Here is a 22,009-nt window from a genome sequence, read left to right as displayed (position 1 = left end):
GAGGTAGCTGTGCTCCAGTTTTAAAGTTTGCAAAAGGTGTGATCCCCAAAGTTACCATCCATGAAAAGGGGGAAATTATAGAGCAATAGGTGACTAGGTCTACTAGAACTCTGTGTCAGACTATCAATAAAGAATGCATCCATTATTGTCCCCTCATTTTAAAGATGATATGGAGAAGTTGGTGAGGGTCTAGGGACGAGTAATCAATAAATCAGTGGAATTTACTGAGCGCTTACTGAGTGTAAAATCCTTAGCATTTGGAAAAACATTAAGAGATACAAACCTCAAACTAACTGGCCAAAAGGAGCTTGCAATCAGATGCAAGATAAGGTCTTGTAAACTGCGGAGGCAGCAGCAGTGAGACCTGCTTCAGTCAGTTGGTCAGATTGATTGAGTGCTTACTGTGTGCACAGCACTGTATTTATTCATTCAATCCTATTTATTGAATGCGTACTGTATGCAGAGCACTGTATTCATTCATTCAATCCCATTTATTGAGTGCCTACTGTGTGCAGAACATTGCATTCATTCATTCAAGCCTATTCAGCGCTTACTGTGTGCAAAGCACTATACTAAGCACTTGGGAGAATACAATATAAAAACAGACACAATCCTGCCCACAACAGGCTCACAGTCTAGAGGCGAAGACGGACATCAGTGTAAATAAATAAATGAATCATAGATACCTACAGATATATAAATATGTGCTGTGGGGATGGCAGGGAGGATGAATGAGGAAGCAAGTAAGATTGGTGAAGAAGGGAGTGGGAGAAGAGGAGAGGAGGGCCTTAGTCAGGGAAGACTTCTTGGAGATGTGCCTTCAGTAAGGCTTTGAAGTAGGGGAGAGCAATTTTCCATCGGATGTGAGGAGAGAGGGCGTTCCAGGCCAGAGGTGGGCGAGTGGTCGGTGGCAACATAGACTCCATTAAGGAACAGTGAGAAGGTTGTCTGTACTAAGCTGTACTAAGTACTGGGCCTCTCCCCAGTGTTATACACTATAACAATATAACAGACCCATTCCCTGCCCACTTACTACAACTCGTCCTGCAACTCAGTGAGGAGTGTGTGTGCCTGGGAAAGCAGTGGTGGCCCCATCCACCCCCACCTCAGAACAGCTCCCCATCCCCATGTGCCCTGAGTGAAGTCACACCAGCTCAAGGCGCAAGCCGTCAGCCATGCTGGTGGCCGTCAGGATGACTGGCACCAGGCAGCCCAGGCCTGTACTGCCACGGAGCCCCACTCCACCTTACTGCCCCTGTACCGCCATGCACCCCTTCACTGTCAGGGAGCACTGCCTCCCCTTACATCCCTAGTGCGGCCCTCTCATTCATTCATTCATTTAATCGTATTTTTTGACTGCTTACTATGTGCAGAGCTCTGTATTAAATGCTAAGGAAGTACAATACAGCAATAGAGGCAATTTATCTGATGACCCCCCGCACCACCATGAACCCCTGTCCCTCACGCTGCCACAGACTCCCACACCACCATGGAGCCCGACACAATTATGAACCCCCAAAATTGCCACTCAGCCCCCTCACCATCATGCAGCCCCCAGGCTGCCATAGAACCCCGCACCGCCGGAGTCCCACGCTGTCATGCAGCTCCTCTACACATCCTGGCAACCCTCAAACTGCCTTGGAGCCCCCACCCTGCTATAGAGCCCTGCAGCACCATGCCACATAGAGAAGCAGCATGGCTTAGTGGAAAGAGCCTGGGCTTGGGAGTCAGCTGGGTGACCTTGGGCCAGTCACTCAACTTCTCTGTGCCTCAGTTACCTCATCTGTAAAAATGGGGATTAAAAAATGTGAGCCCCACGTGGGACAAACAGATTACCTTGTATCTCCTCCAGTGCTTAGAACAGTGCTCTGCATATAGTAAGCACTTAACAAATACCAACATTATTATTACTATTATTATCATGCCACCTCCACTGTGCCATGCAGTCCCCCCATTCCAGTCAATCAACCGCATTACCATGCAACCCCCAGACCACCAGGCAGCCCCTATATCACCATGGAACCCCCAGTCCAGGTGGCTCAGCTAAGCAGGGAAAAAAAATTAAGGCTTCTGCTTTGAAATATTTCAAACCAGAATGGCATACCTGCACTTTTTCTTATGCCCTGGACAGAACCAAACTCTTCAGCCTTATTACTACCCCTGCCCATAAAGAGAAAAATAGTTACCGAATTTCAGGATTGTGACAAAATAAGATTTTTCAACATATCTAACATTTGGAGTAATGAAAAGAAAAAAAGATCTTGGAAAGGTAACATATAAAAATGACTTGAGATTTGTAAATTGCTATGTTTGTTTGGGAACATCTGGTATTTTGAAGTCCCAGAATAGGAATAGAATAAATGTTCTATTCCAAAGGAGAAAAAAATGCTTCTTTGGAATCAGCACATGGAGTGGTTGGCTTTTTTACTTCTAAACTTAGTTTCCAATCCACCTCCTACTATTGACTTTGTATCTAGTTGATTTGTGTTTTTATCCCATTTGGGATTTTCATTTTTGGATTTAGAGAGAGAGCTTCATCCAAGCAGTATTGGAACCCAGAAAAAAGACTTGCAAACTTTAAAGTCATGTTGCTGACTAATTTAATACTTAGAGTCTAAATCACAGGCTTTGGATTTGTCTCACTTCACAGGGAAAGCAAGCTTCTCCCTTCACTCCAAGCCATTAAATGACAGTACCTAATATTGACCTCTCTGAAACACCAAAGCACACCATCTACAGTAGCTTATGCGATAGTATTGGTCCCTATACACCAACCATAGTCTTTCTGGTCAGTCTATTCTCATTAATTCTAATTAGAATTGTTAATTGTAAAAGCCTCATTAATTTTAAAAGTCCTCATTATTCCTCAGAATTTTGCTTTGATCGAGTTTTTCTATTTATTTTCATCTCTAAAATTCTCAGGCCAATCCTGGAAAGTTGAATTTTTTAATGGAAAATACAGAGTAGCATTCTGATTCCTTTGGAATTTGAAATACTCCCACCAAGCTTTCAGGTGTGTTATAGCATTTTGTTCTAACCCTGAAATCTTTTTAATCCTTTGCTCTAAAAGAATAGGGAATGATCTGCCTTGAAGAAATATAGAATTGCACAGTGCCATTTATTGGATAAAAAATTTGTTATTTGGTCAGCATAGACATAACCATGGAAATATATCATTATAAAGTGAGAATGGAATTGTTAGACAATGGCAAGGATTTAAACTCTAGCTCTGCTTCAAAATATTTTAATTATGGTCAAAATGTGATAGGTAAAATTTTAATTTGGGGGAATTCTGTGCAGTGCTAAAATCTAGAAGAAAACATTAAGCAAGGAGGCTTTCCTTTTGGATGATCTCTTGTGTTCAGGACTTCCCTTAGGTTACTTTCCCAGGAAATGACTCTTCCTCATTGTGAAGTAAGCATCCTATGCAACATGAAGTTAATAATAATACTAATAATTGTGGTATTCATAAAGCGCTTACTGTATTGCAGTGACTGTTCTAAGCACTGGAGTAGAGACAAGCTAATTGGGTTGGACACAGTCCCTGTCCCACAGAGGGATCACAGCCTTAATCTCCAAGCAGAGAGAAGTTAAGTGATTTGCCCAAGGTCACAGAGTAGGCAAGTGGGAAAACTGGGATTAGAACCCAGCTCCTTCTGAATCTGAGGCCTGTGCTCTGTCCACTAGGCCACGAAGTTTTTAGGCAGAAAGCTATGGTCAGGGTTTGTCATTGAGAGAATGTTCTAAAAGCCATAGCGGGGTTAGTGTATCCCTCTGGAAGGCTTTCCTGCAGCAGTCATTTGCTTTCCGGCTGATAGTGGAGGCCCAACTCTGACTTTATTTAGGAAGACGGCAGATTCATTCGTTGTCTAATTGCCAGTGGCTTGTCTTCTGTTTTTCCCATGACTGCAGTCAGTGTCACACTCCTCATCTTGCAAGCCCGTAACCTTGACGTGGCCCGTGACTCACCTTTCTCATTCAACCCACATATTCAATCTGTCATCCAATCCTGTTGTTTCTACCTTCCTAGCATTGCTAAAATCTGTCCTTTCATGTCCATCCAATCGGCTACCACACTGATTCATTAATTCATTCAGTTGTATTTATTGAGCACTTAATGTGTGCAGATCACTGTACTAAGCACTTGGGAAGTACAATTCAACAACAAATGGAGACAATCTCTCCCCACAGTGGGCTCACAGTCTCGAAGGGGGGAGACAGACATCAAATCAACTAAACAGACATCAGTAGCATCATTATCTAAGCACTTATCCTATCCTGCCTTGACTATTGCATCTGCCTTCCTGCTGACTTCTCTGCCTCCCATGACTCCTCTTTTCCTAAACTCCTCATTTTTCTAAAAAATGACTCCTCATTTTTCTAAAAAATGTTCAGACCATGTCTCCCCACTCCTCAAGAACCTCCAGTGGTTGCCCATCCACCTCCACGTCAAACAGGAACTCCTTACCATTGTCTTTAAAACAGCTCACTGCCTCCTATCTTACCTCATTAATGTCTTACTACAGCCTAGCTTGAACACTTTGTTTCTCTATTGCCAGCTTATTCATTGTCTTTCTTGTCACCAACCCCTTTGCCATGTCCTCCTCCTAGCCTGGAACTCCCTTCCCCCCCCATATAAAACAGATCACCACTCCCCACATGTTCAAAGCCTTACTAAGATCACATCTCCTCCCAGAGGTCTTCCCTAGTTAGGCCCTCTCTTCCCCCAACTCTCTCTCCCTTCTGTCATCTACCCTCTTGGATTTGTGACTTTTGGGCATTGGATATTTGCCCACCCTCAAACTCAAAGCACTTATGTGCATATCTATAAACTACATATTATAATTTATTTATGTCAATACCTGTCTCTCACCTTTAGACTGCAAACTCACTGTGTGCATGGAACCTGTCTATCAACATTGTATTGTATTCTCCCAAGAGCTTAGTGGAGTGCTCTGCACACATTAGTGCCCAATAAATACCACTGATGATGATAATGATTTCTCTAGTTGGAAAAAAGGGCCAGGAGATGAGAGGGGTGAAATAATGACTGAAAGTATATAAAACACAAAAGAAACAAAAGGTCACACAGCTGACAAGTAGTGGAGCCAGGATTAGAACCCAGTCACCTTACTCATAGGCCGATGCTCTTTCAAAGCCCACGCTGCTTCTATTGGAGGATTTTCATTTGAAGTACCTCCCCTAGGATGGAAATGGTAGCAAACTAGAAAAAAATCCCCCTTCACGTACTTATTCCCTCCCTTTCCACAAATTATCAAGAGTTGACTAAATTAATAAAATCATTGAACCTGGCTAACTGTTTCTGTTTTAATCCTGAAGTGGACATCTAAATGGAAGATATTATGCTTCAGGCTTTCAGTACTTGGGGAAAAGTGAAAATTCTCTGTGGAATCATTCTGCAATTTCATTAGAGAAAGGGCAAAAGTTCAGGGGACCCAATATATTTCTTTGTAGCTGATTTATATGATCTCTACAAATACTTTATGGTCTACTTAAGTATTCATTCATGGCCAGAAACCAGATCACCCAAGAAGATCATTTACATGGATTGGCATGTCTCTTTGTTCCTTACTTTCTTGAAATGAGATAATGTCATGATGTTTGCCAGTGTATGAATGTTCTGATTTTTTTTAAAAGGCAAAGTAACTTTAATATCTGGTTTGTCTTATACAAAGGGGTTGTACACCATTTTTAGCCAATAAGGCTTTCACTAAGGAGATAGAATTTCTGAGGCTTAGTCATACTTATTTTGTGTCCACTGGATACATGCCATTGTGTAAATGACAGTGTCTTGAATAAAATGCCTAGCAAAGCAAATCTAGAAATGCATTCATGAAGAAAACAATTGAAGTGTTAGTAGCAATTTTTTGTACTGAATTATATTTGGAAAGGGAGTTTTTCAGATCTACATGAATTCATCCATGAATCCATATAATTATTTGTATTAATGCATTTATTATATAATCAGGATGTTCCATGCGAGGCATCAGTGGGACCTGGAAGATACCACTGGCCTTTATTGAAATGGAGGAACTGATGCAATCCAAATCAGGGGATAGAGTGGAATGAAGTCTATCATTCCTAAGAGGTGGTGAACATAGGGAGGGACCAGTAATGGGAAGGAGGCTAAAGAGTTGATCTTTCTGAGGGGAAGTTTATACATTTAGGGTCAATTTGGGGGGATTTTCCGTGCAGGATAGCCTTCCTGGAGAAAATCCAAGAGAATTCAATTGGGAAAAGTGGTACAGAAAAACACAAACTCACACATGAGGGAAGGGAACGTATCAGTTATGTTGTACTCTCCCAAGCACTTAGTACAGTACTCTGCACACTGTAAGTGCTCAATAAATGCGATTGACAGACTGACTGATTTACTGAACACCAGAGCACAGTTCACTGCTCCTAGGGTGACAGATTTTCATAGATCTTAAATGTTGTCAAGGTGAAAGATAGTTAAAATGGGACTTCTTAGTCGTTCCTTTGGCTTATCCCAAGATGAGGCTAAAGTTTGCTTGCCTAAGAAGCTAAGTCCTCAATTTGAGCTATTCCAGCTCAGCCTTTCCAATGGTGAACTGCAAGCCACCCATGCTAATTTTAATGTAACCTTTTTAAATGACTACATTGCTTTACATCTGTACAAGATTCTGTCCATCTACATAGGGCAGCAACTCCCAAAAGAGATTTTCCCCTTTTATTTCCTGGTAAATTCAGGACTGGAAAGATTATTTCTTTATTATGCTTCAGAGGGGTAGAGTTTTTTGAGTCCTGCTGTCGGTCCAGTGGAAAGAGCTATGTGCTCAGAATTGGGAGACCTGGCTTCCAATTCCAGTTCTGTCTGTAAAATGACTCACATGAGCTGAGACTGCACAGTGCTATAGAGGAACGTGCTGGTACCCCTGCCTCCTATTCACTTGTTGCACTCTGTGCTCCAGGAAGAACAAGGCTAACAGGGATATGAGGGTGGCTCAACATAAGCCAGGAACTATAATTAATCCTCCCCATCAGTTCTTGGTTCCAAAGTCTCAGAACTGAGGCTCACCCATCATTACTGAAAGAAGACACCATCAGCAATGGATGTTTTCTCTCATCTTCCCATTTTTCTCTCTCTTCCTTTATTGAATACCTCAAAGCGGATGAACTTTGAGATGAATTTTGAATCTAGTGAGTGAAGACCCAGGTGGAAATGAAAGGGTGAAAGAAGATATAGGAGCTGGAGTGGAAGAATGAATGAGAGGCTGGAAGTTGAGTGAAGGGGGAATCTAGAATATGGACAGCTCAGGGAAATGCTGGAATGAACACTGCAGTTATGGCCCTCTCCCAGAATAAATATTTGAACAACTTACCCAGAACTCTGAATCAAGAGGCAACTAAGATGACTAGTAAACAATTTTCACAGTGTTTTGGGGTTTTTGGAAAGTACCCCCTGGGGTTGAATCAGTGAAGAGACTTTCAATTTTCAAGTCTTTCACTAGAATCCACTTCCCTCTTAAGTATTGAAGGTGGAGAGAAATGTGGGAGCAGATCTTGTGATCTAATTCATAATTGTGTCATTTGTTAAGCACATACTATGTGTCAAGCACTGTACTAAGCATGGGGATGGATTCACAATAATCCCTCATGGGGCTCACAATCTAAATATGAGGGAGAACAAGTATTGAATCTCCATTTTATGGATGAGGGTTGGAGGCATAGAGAAGTAAAGTGACTTACCCAAGGTCACCCTGAAGACAAGTGGTGGAGCAGGATTAGAACCCAGGTCCTTTGATTCTGAGGCCTGTGCTCTTTCCACTAGGCCATGCTCCTTCTCATCTCATTAAGTATTAGCCAGAGCAGTGAGCGCTCACATAGCAATGACATCTATCTTCCTGAGAGGAATACTCCCATGCTGGAACCTCTCCCATCGAGCTCCTTTTGCCCACTTCAACTTCCACTGCTTCCATCTCTCCCTCTTGGTGTGGAGCCAGTGGGAAGGGGGTAGAAATCTTTAGGTGATGACTGTGTTGGCTCTATCCATAGTTGGCCCCCATTATCAGATCTCAATCAGAGCTTTATGGAGCCACATTGTCCCATTTGAACTCCCGAATCTCATCAAATCTCAGCCCTCTAGAAATATTCTGGGTACGTATTTTATTGTAGGCATATTGTAGGCTTTAAATACCCCTGAGCATTATCTTCAAAAGCCTGAACAGTGAGCGTGACTAGGAATCTGAGGTGATCTTCTGAGAGAAATGGAGAATCGGAAAACACAGGGTGATACACTAGGAGAATTATGGATGGCAGAAAAAGCAGGAGAACATTTCCTGCTCCGATTTGGGGGCCTGATCATAGCCCTAAAATCGAGTGGAGAACTGATGATAACATCCCAAAATGTTCTGTGCTAGGGAGGACTTGGCTTTTCTTTATTTGTAGAACTATCAATTCTTGCTGCCGACTAAATTTTACCCCATTAGAAACCATGAAACAAGCTGTGGGAACTGAAAAAGAAAAAGAAACATAGTGTACAGATAAAGCCAATTAGGTTCTCTCCACCTGAAAATCCTATACTCTTTCAGCACTTGCTGTTGAAACTTGACTGAAATCTTTATAAATCAGAGACTGGAAAGGAAAATCAATCTAAATCTTTGTTTTGGTTTCCTTTAAAGCAAGTTGAATTTTCCATCCTTACTTCATTTAAATCTTCAAACCTAGGTTTCAGGTTTCATAGATTTGGAAGAGTTTTAGGCTAGTAGAACTGGAGCTAGTCTTATTGTCTGAGTGAAGGATGTAATTAAAATGTGTTCTGATGTTTAACTTCAGAAAACCTTGGTATTTAGAACACCCAAAATTGAATTTGCAGACTTTGTTCAATTATGAATGGTTTCCAGGGTGAGGAAGATGAGTAGACTTTTGAATTGCTAAACCTTTAGGTATTTAAAAATAATATCCAGTTTAGATCACATGTGCATGCACCTCACCTCCCACAATGGACATAAACACACACACATAATATGCTAGAATAAAGCTCTCAAGTCTTTTTTAGGGGATCAGAGTCTGAAATTTTCTTACTGGGGTTAATATCCTAATGAGGGAAAGTCAGTGGGTGGCTAGGAGAGGCTGAGATATTTGAAAATGCTATCCAGATATGGGAAAATTTATGTGGGATCTTCTAAAGAGAGTTCTGTTGTCTTTTCTTTTTATTAAGGCAAATAAAAAGTGCATTTTCCATTTTTATTTTTATTCCACCTTGTGGCAGAAAGAATTTTGCAAGAGAAAGCTTCTTTTAAAACAAAAATTTATGTCATTTATTAGATAGGCCACTTTTGGTGGTAAGCCTATAGTGCTGACATGAGAACATAATATATCAAATTATTTTTAATAGCAGAAAATGTGTTTTCTGTTGGGCAATATATTAGAAACTTAAAATATTCAAAAATACTTTTAATTTTTATATTTCTGATTAGCTGTAGTTATAAAATGATATTTTTTCCCATAAAAGTTTCTACATATTTTATTTAATGCCCTTTTAGCATAGATCTCCCCATAAATATATTGTGAAATTTCCTAGCCAATAAATATATTTTAGCATGACATATTGGTAACACTAGACCACAAGATTCAAGTACAGTAGTTTGTACTTAGACTATATTCAGATGTTACCATTATTTCATTTAAAAGATCCCAGCATGCTTACCTCCTGACCCTCTCAACTTGACAATTCTGAAATTTGTCAACACTTTTCCTGGCTACATTCATTAAAATGAAGCACGTCCCTCCCCCATCTGTACACATCAAGTCGATTGGCAGATAGCACATGTCCCAGTGAGCAAGCAGTATTGTGAATTTTATCTTCTCTTGCAGAAATCAATTCGTCTTCGTTGCAGCAGATGAAATTTCTTGTAACACCTCTGCAGGTAACAATCATTGATACTTCTTGATGCATCCATCCAGGTTTCAATATCCTTTTTCACATGCTGCAGTTAATCACTATAGAAAGCTTAGTAAAAGTCCATAATAGAAATCTCTGGAGTCATCTCACTAAGTTATAGCTGCAGCCTTTGGGCTCTGCCATATAAAAGACATTAGGTATTTTGCTGACTTTGATGTTTTATTTCCAGTTTCAATAATACATGATCCAGAAAAGTAAGAATGTGTTGAAGCTACTTTAAAACCTTCGAGTATGATTAAGTCTGCACTGTTAAAGTACAAAATGAAGGAGAGGTTGAAAGATGTACAAGAAACAGTTGTATATGCTGTTTGATGTGTTGTAGATTCACAGATTTTTTTTTTATGCGACTCTTCGGGCATGCGCAGTCATTGTGCTAATACAAACTCTAAGAATTACTGAAAAGCAATTTTAATTCTAATAAGTAAAGGTACTCCATTTCTTTTCCATTTAAACATCATGCTGTAAGCAACAGGCTTCAGAGGAAAGGAAGGTTTGGCTTTTTGATAGCATATTTGCAAGTAGCATTTGCATAATGGCCTGAGACAAATGGCTAGAGAAATTTTGCCTGTTGAATGAACATGGCTTGGAACAATTAAATCCAAATTTGGGGTAGGCTAGAATTATTTTATTAAATGATGCAGGGGACTGTCCATCCTAAAGCCCAATGTAATGCTATTTAATGAAGAAAACAGCAACTATTGAGAATGTATTAATAGGTACAGTGTATTATTAAACAGTGTATTAATAGGTAACCCTACTAATATGCTGTTATTAACCAAAAGCAAAAGATGGTGTGAGCATTTACAATACTTCCATGTTTATCTGAAAAAGTCAAGGATCTACTATTTAAATGGAAGTGAGATATTAAAGCAGCCTTGCAAATAGCTAGCTGTCTGGTAGGAAGAAAACTTTTTATTCATGTTGTTACTTGCTAAGTTTCCAGGTGGGATGGTACTGATAGGGAGAAGGAGAAGAGCATTAACGAGATGATGGACTTTTGGTAATTATTTGCAAGGCTGCATTAAACCTTGTAGTTTGACTCTACTTTAAGCCCTCAAGTTTTAAGTGTTCTGAAGTTGATTTGTCTAGTGTTCTTGTGTGTTTGTTTGTTTGTTTTTCTTAATTTGGAAAAGTTTGAAATCTCAAGCCAGAAATATATTAGACACAAATGACAGTTTATTCAATTTGGGTATAAACTTGTTTGGTTTTAGTTTTGTTTGATATTTCTAGAGGCCAAATTCAGGATCTGGGTTTTTCCAGCAAGTGCTAATGATATTACTAACCTAGCAGAGTGTTTTCTTGCGGTCCTGTCCTGGTTTAGATTATTCTCTCTGAACCTTGAAAAAGAAATACAGTTACAATTAAAGGATAAACTGCACTGTAGGGGTTTTCTTTTGCTACGTGAACAATTACTAACATTGGTAGAGAATTCAACCATTTACTCTTATTTGACCAAACGTTTCACTCCACCGCTTAGTTCTGGGTGGGTCATACACAAGATCTGGGTGATAAGGACCAAACGTGGAAAAGTTGCCTCATTAATGATAGATATTTATCTTGGCATATGGCGTGGTGAACTGTTATGCTGTAAGTTATTTTTATAAAAAGTGTCTAGAGAAAAGTTGATTCAAATAAATGTCATTGGGTCAAAAGGATGAATTTTTTCTGGGCTTTTATTTTTAGTGATGGTTTAAACTACCTCATTCTTTAGGATAGTCTATGTTTTCCTGGAGAGGTTAAGACTTTTCTAACCTTGGAAATTGGCATAAGAAACATTTAGCCTTACAGCAGCAATTGTGGGGAAGTATGTTTTCCTAAGCAAGACTTCTTTACATTGGTAGCATGGCTCTAGCTATGATATTCTCAACCTCAACAGGGAGCAGCTTTACTAGGTTTCACTGGAAAGCTGAAATTGGCCCCAAAAACTGAGGCCAAAAGTCTTTGTGTCTTCCCCCGTAGCACTGAGGCACTTGATGGAGCTTTTATCACCATGGAAATGACCTCACCTTGTGATCATACCAGATGATATACTGGCCACAGTGACTGACTAGGTGTTTATAATGGAGGCAATGTCCAGCACCTTTTGATATATGTGGCTGGAAGTTTGTTGCTGAAGGCTGCATGTTCCTCTTTTTTGTTGGGGCTTTGTGGGATTTGGTGAAAAAACAATTCTGTGTTCCCCCTCTCCACACCCTTCATGATTTTATAAACTCCCATGATGTCCCTTGTCTGACTTTGTATTTAAAGCATAAAATGCCCTAATATTTCTGGTCTACCTTTTGCTGGAAGCTCTCCCATCCTCCTTATCACCATGGTACTTTTCCCTTTCCCTTCACCTCCAGGAAGCCCTGCTAAATATGCAGCTACCAGAAATGCGCACAGTAATCCAGGTTTAGGTCCAAAAGATCTCATTTTAGCTGGCAAAACTATACCTTTCATTCCTGGGTATTTTTTTTTAAATCCCCTTTTCCTGGATACCCAGAACCACCAAACAATTTTCAGGTTGAACTTCTAAGGGTCCCCTTAAAAGCCATGAGAATGCAATGTTGGGGGTGATAGTGGGTATCTGTTGTTATTTTGATCTCCATGACCTAGGTTATGGTACTTGACCATCTCTTCCACTTTGGTAGTGGAAACTTGATCCATCCCTCTCTGATTCTCTGGGAACACTCCCTTTCCCTAATTTTTTTTAAAAATGGTATTTGTGAAGTGCTCACTTTGTGACAGGAACTGTAGTAAGCGTTAGGATAGCTATAAGCAAATCAGGTTGGACACAGTCCATGTCCCTTGTGGGGCTCACAGTCTTTATCTCCATTTTACAGGTGATTCCCCTTATTTCTGCAAAGCCCATTCATGCTTCACATTTCTCATTCTTTCTTGGGGGAGGGTAAACCCTCAGAAAAGAACAAAGACAATTATGACATCGGCTGTCTCAGGACCAGTGGGAATGGGCTGTACACCATTTAAGCCCTAAAGTAGTGATAATGTTCTGCACACAAACCCCAGCCTTTTATGGATAAATATTTATAGTTGTGTCATGTCTTTTTAAGCAATTTTAAGTAGTAAAGTGGTAAAGTGAGCTAGTGAAGTAATGTAGGATTCAAGGGTAACAAATTGAAGAGTTGAATAAAGCCCCAAGAATTAGAGGGTCAGGGTGGACATCCTCAATCTTCCAAAGGGGAAAAGATAGTCAAAGAACCTCCACAGTTCTATTCCAGGTTGACAGAGGTGATTGTAGACATAGGGCCAAATTGCCTCACTTCCAGAGCAGTGCTGTATCAGCTGCATCCCTTTCCATCATTCCAGGAATCCTAATTTGGATTAGGATTTGATTGGATTGGAATGGATTTGGTAGCACTTGAAGCTTGAAAAATCTTGGAAGATGAAAACTGTTTGAAAGGATTACTAAAAACAATGGAGTCTGATTTGTCATAGCCAAGAATCCCTCTATTACTGTTTGATATACTGTTTGTATTATATTCCAGATTCTGTTCAAAGTTCTGTAAACAATCAATAGGGTAGAATTATTCATAAAGGTGATTTATCCAGAGAAAGCTGAAATGCCAGACCTGAATTTTTACAAGTGTGGTGTCCGTCCTAAACGGATTCTTTTCATTGATAGGTGGCATTGCCCCCATTTGGTGTAGTTCTTTGAATGTCTGTGACATTTTCAGAAATACAGTGCTTTAGATTTTCACTAAACTGTAAAATCAGAGTTGTGAGATATATCAATACTTTTTTTTTGCCTCAGCTATCATTTGGTGTGTGCTGCTATTCTCAGTTTACTCCTAGGATAGGTCTCTTCAGAAAGAGAAGAAATTGCTCTTCTAATGCACCCAGCAAAACTCCCTCCTCCTCCCACCCTCCCCAAATTCAAGCATTCCTTCTCACAGCACTTGAAAAAGAATTATGATGCTGCCTCAAATTGCTCGGCTTGGTGTCTATGGTTTGTGATTTCTTTAGGCTTGTGGTCATGGTTCTAGTACAAAATGTGCTAAGGTCGGATCAGATTATCAGAATCAGTAAAGACTTGGATTATCCTCTGTCTTTATGAAGTGAGGTTGGATTAATCCTCTGTCTCACCCAGAGGAAACACCGGCAGACCTTTTTAGGTTCCTTTGTCATTATGTCTTTAACAGCTTGCCTGACTGTGCTCACAGTTCTAGGTCAGTCCACATGGCTAGTCAGATGTGACAATGGGACAGAGATTAAGTAAAGCTGAAGTTCTGTGATTTGTAAATACAGGATTTGCAATCTGTAGCTCTCCTGATAAGCAAGGACAGTATCAGAATTGGTGTTTGCCCTGAATGTTTTGTGTGTGTGTGTGGGTGGGTGAGTGTGTGAGATCCTCAACCCGGGCTGCCCCAAAGCTTGCAGCAAGACAGAGGGTAGATGGATTTATGGTGTGCTGGTTCAGTATGTTGGGTACTGCAATTGTCCCTTCGTTCTAAAACAAATGAATCCTAAACTGTTGAACTTCCACCCAAATGTGCATTGGGTTTTGAGCATATCAATTTTGCTGACATAAATTAAAGAATCCTCTAGAGGTCACCTTGTTCAGCTGCAGGCCTCCAGAAGATTGTTTTCTATTGTCTCTCTTTTAAAAAAAATCAAACTCCTCCATGGTTAAGAATCTTCCCATTTCCTTTGGTAGTCTATTCTTATGGTAATGTTCCCAGCCACATATCTTGTTGCAGTTTGAGCAGGGAAGCTCAAAACTGCTGCACAACACGGTGGGATGAGTGCTATGAACAAAGGTTCATTCAACTTCCATAACAGGTGGGAACCTTATAAGTGGAGTTTGAAGGGGTTATTTTGGAATCAGTGGAAAATTCTCCCTGATTGGGTGTTATGAAGTCTAACATGGACAAGCCAATCTTCATGAGAAATGGGTTAGAAGTCACAGAACTGTAGACTGAAAGGAACTCCACTGGTCATTTGGACCCATTATTTGCCTCAAGGCATAGGAATAACTAAGCCATTTGGAACAATTTATTGTGGATCATATTGTTTTGGAGAACTAGATCTCCAGGGAGGAAGGTATCTAATTTTCCTTAGTAGTCTGATTCAGGGTTTTATTACCCTGAAGGATAAGTTTTTCTTTATAACTAATCCAGATCCCCAGTCCATTTCCTTTAACTTCTGGATTCATGAACCATGAACACCTGGCCATCAATCAGTCAATCAAACAATTTATTGAGTACCATCATCATTGTCATCACTGAGCCTTTCATGTGGTCCAGCACACTCTCCGTCTCTCAGTATCACCTCATGGAATTTCTTCCAAATAACTGACTCTCACCCTTTTTTTTGCATATTTGTTAAGTGCTTACTATGTGCCAAGCACTGTACTAAGACTTGGGGTTAGAGAGCATCTAATCAGGTTGGATGCAGTCCCTGTCCCGCATGGGGCTCACAGTCTTAATCTCCATTTTACAGATGAGGCACAGAGAAGTGGAATGACTTGCTCAAGGCCACACAACAGACAAGTGGCAGAGGGGAGATTAGAAGCCGGTCCTTTTGATTCCCAGTCCCATGGTCTAGGCTTTTCCTAGATCAAGCTGCTTCTCCATTTTCAGTCACTAAGAGTTACCTCCATTGTTGTGAAATGATTTTTTATCACAAACTTCAGGGGAGAGGCTGGCTCTGTGTGAGATACATTGGGGAGTTTACCCAAAGAAATGGGCCCTCTGCCCTCCAGTCACCAACAGAGCAATACATCAATCAATAATTGGTATTCATTGAGCGCTTACTATATTCAGAACACTCTATTAAACTGTTGGGAAGCACAGTGCAGTAGAATTGGTAGATACCATCCCTGCTCCAAGGGAGCACATACAAATACATTCCCACTTTTATTTCTTTTTTTTTAGTTTAAACACCACAACTCTGCATAGACCTGTGCCCCAGTGTAAAGCTAGCCTGTGGCATTTTCATTGTTTCAACAGTCTTCGCCCCTCTGAAACATTTTCTTTGGTTGCTCACTAGCGACAGCAGTTTGGGCAACCAGTGGAGTAAAGAGGTTAACATTCACCTCTCCCTCTGGCATCAGGATTGGGTTACCCTCCTTAGCCTGCGCTTGAAGTCCACACCTGAGGTGAGGCTGTGTGGAGAAAGAAGGGCTGGTCACTGGCCTTGTCTTCTTTCCCCTTGTCCTTGCATCACTACAATTTGTGATTCCTTCACATGCAAATAAATATGCAAGCTCTCCTTGAGAGAGGGGTGCCCATTAGCTGTTCCCCTTAGCATGCAAGCAGTGTGAAGGTATTTTTGAAATAAGCTATGGAAGAAAAATGTTTTTTTATTACAAATGTGGTCTGGGACAGGCATCTTTTGGGCCATACAGGAGTTCCTCAGAATCTTGTCTTATGGGAACATTGCCATGCTTGTTACAAAGGCATCCTGGATCTGACTTGATTCTTGGTTTGCAGAAGCTTAAAGGATAACCACTTAGGAAGAAATATTGAACTTCTATAGTAGATATTTACAAGTGAAAAATTGCTGGTGGACAAAAAAGCAGTTATGAAGTGTTTACTATGAAGTTTTGATAACTGAGTTGAAAGAAGGTTATAGCCAATCCCAATGCATGAGGGGCAGGAGGACCATAGTGTGCGGAGTGTGTGCAGAATGCAAGCTTTTTAATAATGTACCTTGATGCACCTCCATTTTTCATCCAGGCTTTCCAAATTCTTTACACAGAATATCAGTAATGGGTTAAGGCCATTCCCTGACACCTTTTCAGTTTTGTTTGACTGAGACCTGAGGATTACAAATCTTTAGCAGAACAGATTTAAATATCCCTTCCATACTGCGGAATTTACCTGGAATACTCTGTACAGTTCTGGTGGCCATATTTTAGGAAAAAATTAACAAAGCTGGGAAAGTTTGCAAGATGGGCAACAAAGGAGATCAAGGAAAGGAAGATGCAACTGAATAAATTAAAGACTTTTTAGCCTGAAAAGATGTAGGCTGAATGGGGACATTATGGAGGAAACATGGGAATGTAGTTCAAGTCCTACATCATAGTCAAGGGACACCCTCTGGACCTTAAAGGTAGCTTCACAATCAAACAAGGGAAACCATCCTCATCCATCCCTTTCACACAGGTCATAAGGTAATCTATTAGCTACAATGGATTGTGAATAGGATTAAAAAATTTAGGCACAGCTGAGATAGCCTAGTAAAAAATGTGATTGTAGATTAGCAATTCCAGAGAGGTACGTCACTTTCCAAGAGAAAGTCCCAAAAGGAAAGTAGATAGTCTGTTCATTTGTGAATGACTCTGTGGAATTGATGTGAAGGCCATTTCTGAAACAGATTTGAATTTGGTCTGTTTACTATCTATACCCTTCCCAGGACACAAATCCATGTATTGCCAGAAGGTTATTTTATGTTTTATTTAGAACTGAGAACAAAGTAAACCACTTGGTGCATATAAGGTATTTCTACATTGGCACCATTCAGTGAATTTGCAAAACTCCCAAGAAACTCATGTCTTCTCCATCTCCAAAAGAAGAATAAAAAAAAGTTATGTTTGTTTCCATAAATAATCTGTCATACCTGTGGAGAAAGCATTCTATACTCTGGAGTTTCTCTCAGTATTACACTTAACCTTGCCTCAGAGAAATAGCCCCTGAGGCCTTCATCTTCAGATGAAAATCACTGTAAGCTTCAAATGATTTTTACAGCAACATCGCTAACCACAATAAATATGATTTGAAAGTCTTGTGATAAGCAAACCCCTCTACCCAAAGCATTTTGATGTTTATGAGTGAGATGGTTATTCCCAACACATATCAACTCTTTGTTCTGTGCTTGGGATTTGGGTTGAGCAAGTTTTCCATGTTCTGTGAAATTCATGATTTTATCTTCTGGCCCATGTCCCCCAAATTTTTAAAATGTCAAGTGTAGGTTCATCCCAGATCATGTCTTTTCTAGATAAAATGGGTCAGTTCATAAAAATTTTCTGTCAGGGGGCATGAGGCCAGGGACTACTGAGAGAAATAACAATTTTAAGGGTTAGGTCATAATTCAGTCCAAAAGGAAGCTGTTCCAGCTCTTTCAAACGTTCCTAAGAATTGCCCTGAGTTTCTTGGGGGGTCGATTTTAGCCATCAGCAAGGATTTTGACTTACTAGTTCCTCAGAGGTTAGAGTCCATATCTTTCCTAATAACCTTGTAGTCATCTAAAACTGCAATGTCATACAAGGGCATTGAAAAAGAAGCTGCCTTGCTTTACGTTTAAGCTGACACTGTTCCTTTTCCTCTGTGAAAATGAAATTTATTAATCATAATAAAGCTATCATATTCTGAAGGTAGAGGTCACCCTACAAAGAAAAAATGTATTCATTAGAGAGGAAACTTTTAGGGTATTTTCCCCTGACAGCATCTAAGTCTAGTTCTTTTTCCTTGAAAAGGTCTTCTGGCTTAGATTCCTCAAAATTAATATGGTGAAAATGAAAATTTATCTTTAAAGTATGTAGCTGGAGAAAGTTTAGCTGGAGAAAGATTCATAAACTTGTTTAGGTAGTAGTGTTGTTTTTACCTAATGGGGAAGACACTTTCATTATAGTTTTCTCTAAATTGCCTCTAACAAAACCAGAAGTTAAATGATCTAGAAATCGGATTTGTTTTGAAACTCGGGGACAGAAAAGGGTTTGATTTGCTTCAGTGCTGTTATGTGGCTCATCATTCCATGAAATTTTATCAGAATTTTCAGTTGTCTGGTCTAAGATTATGATAACGGCTGACTTTCTTCACAAGGCATACTGTCAGAGGGTCAAACAAACAAAATTAAATGCTAATTTCTTAATTACCCTAACAAAATTTGCTTTATTAGACAGAAAACAATAGGGGAATTTAACCCTACAGCAATGGTTTTTTCATTTAAAAAAAACATTTTTGAAAGGGTGTTTTTTTCTGAAACTACCCTAATCTGGGTGGAATTAGTTTTATTAAAATTCCTTTTTAAGATTGCTAGACATATATTTAGGATCCCTTGAGGCTAGTCAGAATGAAACTCTGTGCCAACCAACAACATCGTTTTATGCATTACACACACTTACAGCACTTTTGTATGTAGCCTATTACTTTAGCACTCACATAACTATTTTCCTTCTTCCTACTTTCTGTAAATTATTCTGGATCTGTCTCCCACACTAAACTGTAAGCATTTCGAGGGCAGGGATCATGTCTACTAAATGTACTTTACTTTCCCAAGTCCTTAGTATATCGATCCACTCAAAGTGAGTGCTCATTCTCTCCCAAGTGCATACTACAGTCCTCTTCATTCATTCATTCATTGTCAGTCACATTTATTGAGCACTTACTGTTAATTAATTCATTCATTCAGTAGTATTAATTGAGCGCTTACTATGTGCAGAGCACTGTACTAAGTGCTTGGAATGTACAGTTCGGCAACAGATAGAGACAATCCCTGTCCAATGACGGGCTTATAGTCTAATTAGGGGAGACAGATGGACAAAAACAAGACAACATAATCACGATAAATAGAATCAAGGGGATGTATACCTCATTAACAAAATAAATAGGGTAATAAAAATATATACAAATGAGCACAGTGCTGAGGGGAGAGGAAGAGAGAGGGGGAGGAGCAGAGGGAAAAGGGGAAGCTCCATCTGAGAAGACCTCTTGGAGGAGGTGAGCTCTCAGTAAGGCTTTGAAGAGGGGAAGAGTGCTGTGTGCACCACACTGTACTAAGCTCTTGGGAAAGTACAGTACAACAATAAACAGTGACATTCCCCATCCACAATGAGCTTACAGTCTTGAGGAGGGAAGACAGACATCAATATAAATGAATAAAATTACAGATACATACATAAGTGCTGTGGGGCTCTTGCACACAGTAAATGCTCAATCGATCTGTAACACTGAACTGTTCCAAACGGAATGCTTGGGAGAGTACAGTTGAACAGAGTTGGTAGACCAGTTCCCTGCCCACAAAGAGCTAACAGTCTTGTCATCTATTGCTTGATTGAATGAATCTTATTGATTGGTTGGCTGAGTTTGTTAGACTTCAGACTTTTTGTCAAAATTCAGCATGGATAACTGAATGTACTTATTAAAAATAATAAGAAGAATAATAAGAATGCATTTGTTAAGCACTTACTATGTGCTAAACACTGTTCTAAGTGCTGGGGTAGATTCAGGTTGGACCCAGTCTCTGTCCCATATGGAGCTCACAGTCTTAATCCCCATTTCACAGATGAGGTAACTGAAGCTCTGTCACTTGTCTTCAGTGTGATCATGGACAAGTCACTTAACTTCTCTATGCCTCAGTTACCTCATTTGTAAAATGGGGATTGAGACTATGAGCCCCACATGGGACAACCTGATTTCTTTGTATCTACCCCAGTGCTTAAAGCAGTACTTGGCACATAGTGAGCTCTTAACAAATACTATATTATTCTCTAGATTGTAAACTCACTGTTGGCAGGGAACATGTCTACTGACTATGTTGTTTTGTACTTCCCCAAGCGCTTAGCACAGTGCTCTGCACAAGGTAAGCGCTCAATAAATACCATTGATGATGATAATGATGAGGACAATACACAGACCCAAAATCATTAGCCAATACTATTTGCCTGAGCCCTCTAATGCTAGTAACTGCTCAATAAATCCCACTGGTAGGCTAGCTGGACTGAAAATGTTATATTTGTTCCACATTGACTTAAAGAGAACCCTTCCATTAGACAGTTATTTTTAAAATTACACCTGACCCATGCAAATATGGCCTGTGGGTCTAAAGTTATGAAGTAAATGATAGCGTATAACATGAAAACTAGACTGTGAGGTCTCCACCCTTTGAGCTCCTGGTAGTCAGGAAACTTGTATACCAACTCTGTTGTATTGTACTTTCCCAACCCCTTTTTGAGAGTGCTCTACACACAGTTTAAATGCTCAATAAATACCACTGATTGAAAACTCCTAGAACCACTCGTAATTCATATGTTTTCTTAAAATGGGCACCCTGTTAATCTTGACTAATTTTATCAAAAATGAAAACAATGTTTTGGATAACTGTTTCCAGGATTCAGAGAGATTCTAGCTTGTGGATTAAGTATATAGCCCAGTTTTCACCTATTGTGGAATGTCCAAATTCTATCTCATGCATTTTAGAATTAACACACTTCCTCTAAGAGGATTCTGGGCCCATTTGTCTGCCCTTTATCAAATTGGGGAAAAATTACAATTATATATTAACTATCACTTCACCCAATCTTTAATCTACTAAACTCTATCTTTCATTCAAATACTGTTCCTGTACACAAGTAAAATTTTAACTGATCGAGAGAGTTAAACCTCCTACAATTAAACAGTGGTATGTATTGTGTGTTTACTATGTGCAGAGCACTCTACTAAGCACTTGCAAGGATGCAAATGGCATATATCTCCATGTAGAAAATTTATATGAGAAATTGCCAAATTAGAGTCACACAAAAAATGTGGTTCTGTATACCACTCCAGAAATGGCATTTCAACAACAAAAAAAATGGGCCTAAAATTTTGAATCTGGCAGAGAAGCACAATCCTCATGATAAGTTAAGGAAAAATAAGAAAGTGAGCTACTATTAAAATCCATTATAAAAAGACTCATTATTCTTTCTGTGTTTCTAGCCCAGCAAAAGTTGGATCACATAGGTGCAGGGTGTGTCAATCAATAGGAAGAGAAAGCTCCAGAGCCTTTGTACAGCTCCAGCAGAGCTGGATTGACAATAAGAGCAGAAAACATTTTGTTTTGCTTCACTGGCACCCCTACCAATTGATTTCCACTTATCTGCTCTCTGCCTATGGGCAGGTCTCTTACCTTCACTGGGCCTCAGTTCTATCAACTGCAAAATGGGGATTCAATACCTCTTCTTCCTCCTACTCAGACTGTGAGCTTCATGTGGGACCCAATTATCTTATATCTACACTGGGACTTAGTACAGTGCTTGGCACATAGTAAGAGCTTAAACAATACCACGATCATTATTATTATTATTATCTTCAGATTCTCTCTGGGTGACATTGAAGCAGGTAAGAGCCTCTCTCCTTGCTAGTT

General features: G+C 39.8%; 1 protein-coding gene across 16 annotated transcripts in view; it reads left to right on the top strand.

The window, feature by feature from the left end:
* The window catches only part of RBFOX1 (RNA binding fox-1 homolog 1), a 1,878,609-nt gene that overhangs the window by 1,850,504 nt on the left and 6,096 nt on the right, over positions 1-22,009 (top strand). For 5 of the 16 annotated variants that reach the window (XM_029058007.2, XM_029058008.2, XM_007657472.4 and 2 more), the window contains exon 12: positions 9,859-9,911. The exons of the other annotated variants lie outside the window; for them this stretch is intronic. In XM_029058007.2, coding sequence (XP_028913840.1) covers positions 9,859-9,911 — 53 coding nt within the window. The remainder of the gene's footprint in view (positions 1-9,858; positions 9,912-22,009) is intronic. 16 annotated transcript variants of the gene reach the window in all.

Source organism: Ornithorhynchus anatinus, chromosome 2 (assembly GCF_004115215.2).
Source record: "Ornithorhynchus anatinus isolate Pmale09 chromosome 2, mOrnAna1.pri.v4, whole genome shotgun sequence".
NCBI classification, from domain to species: Eukaryota; Metazoa; Chordata; class Mammalia; order Monotremata; family Ornithorhynchidae; genus Ornithorhynchus; species Ornithorhynchus anatinus.
This window is presented reverse-complemented; position numbering and strand designations above follow the sequence as displayed.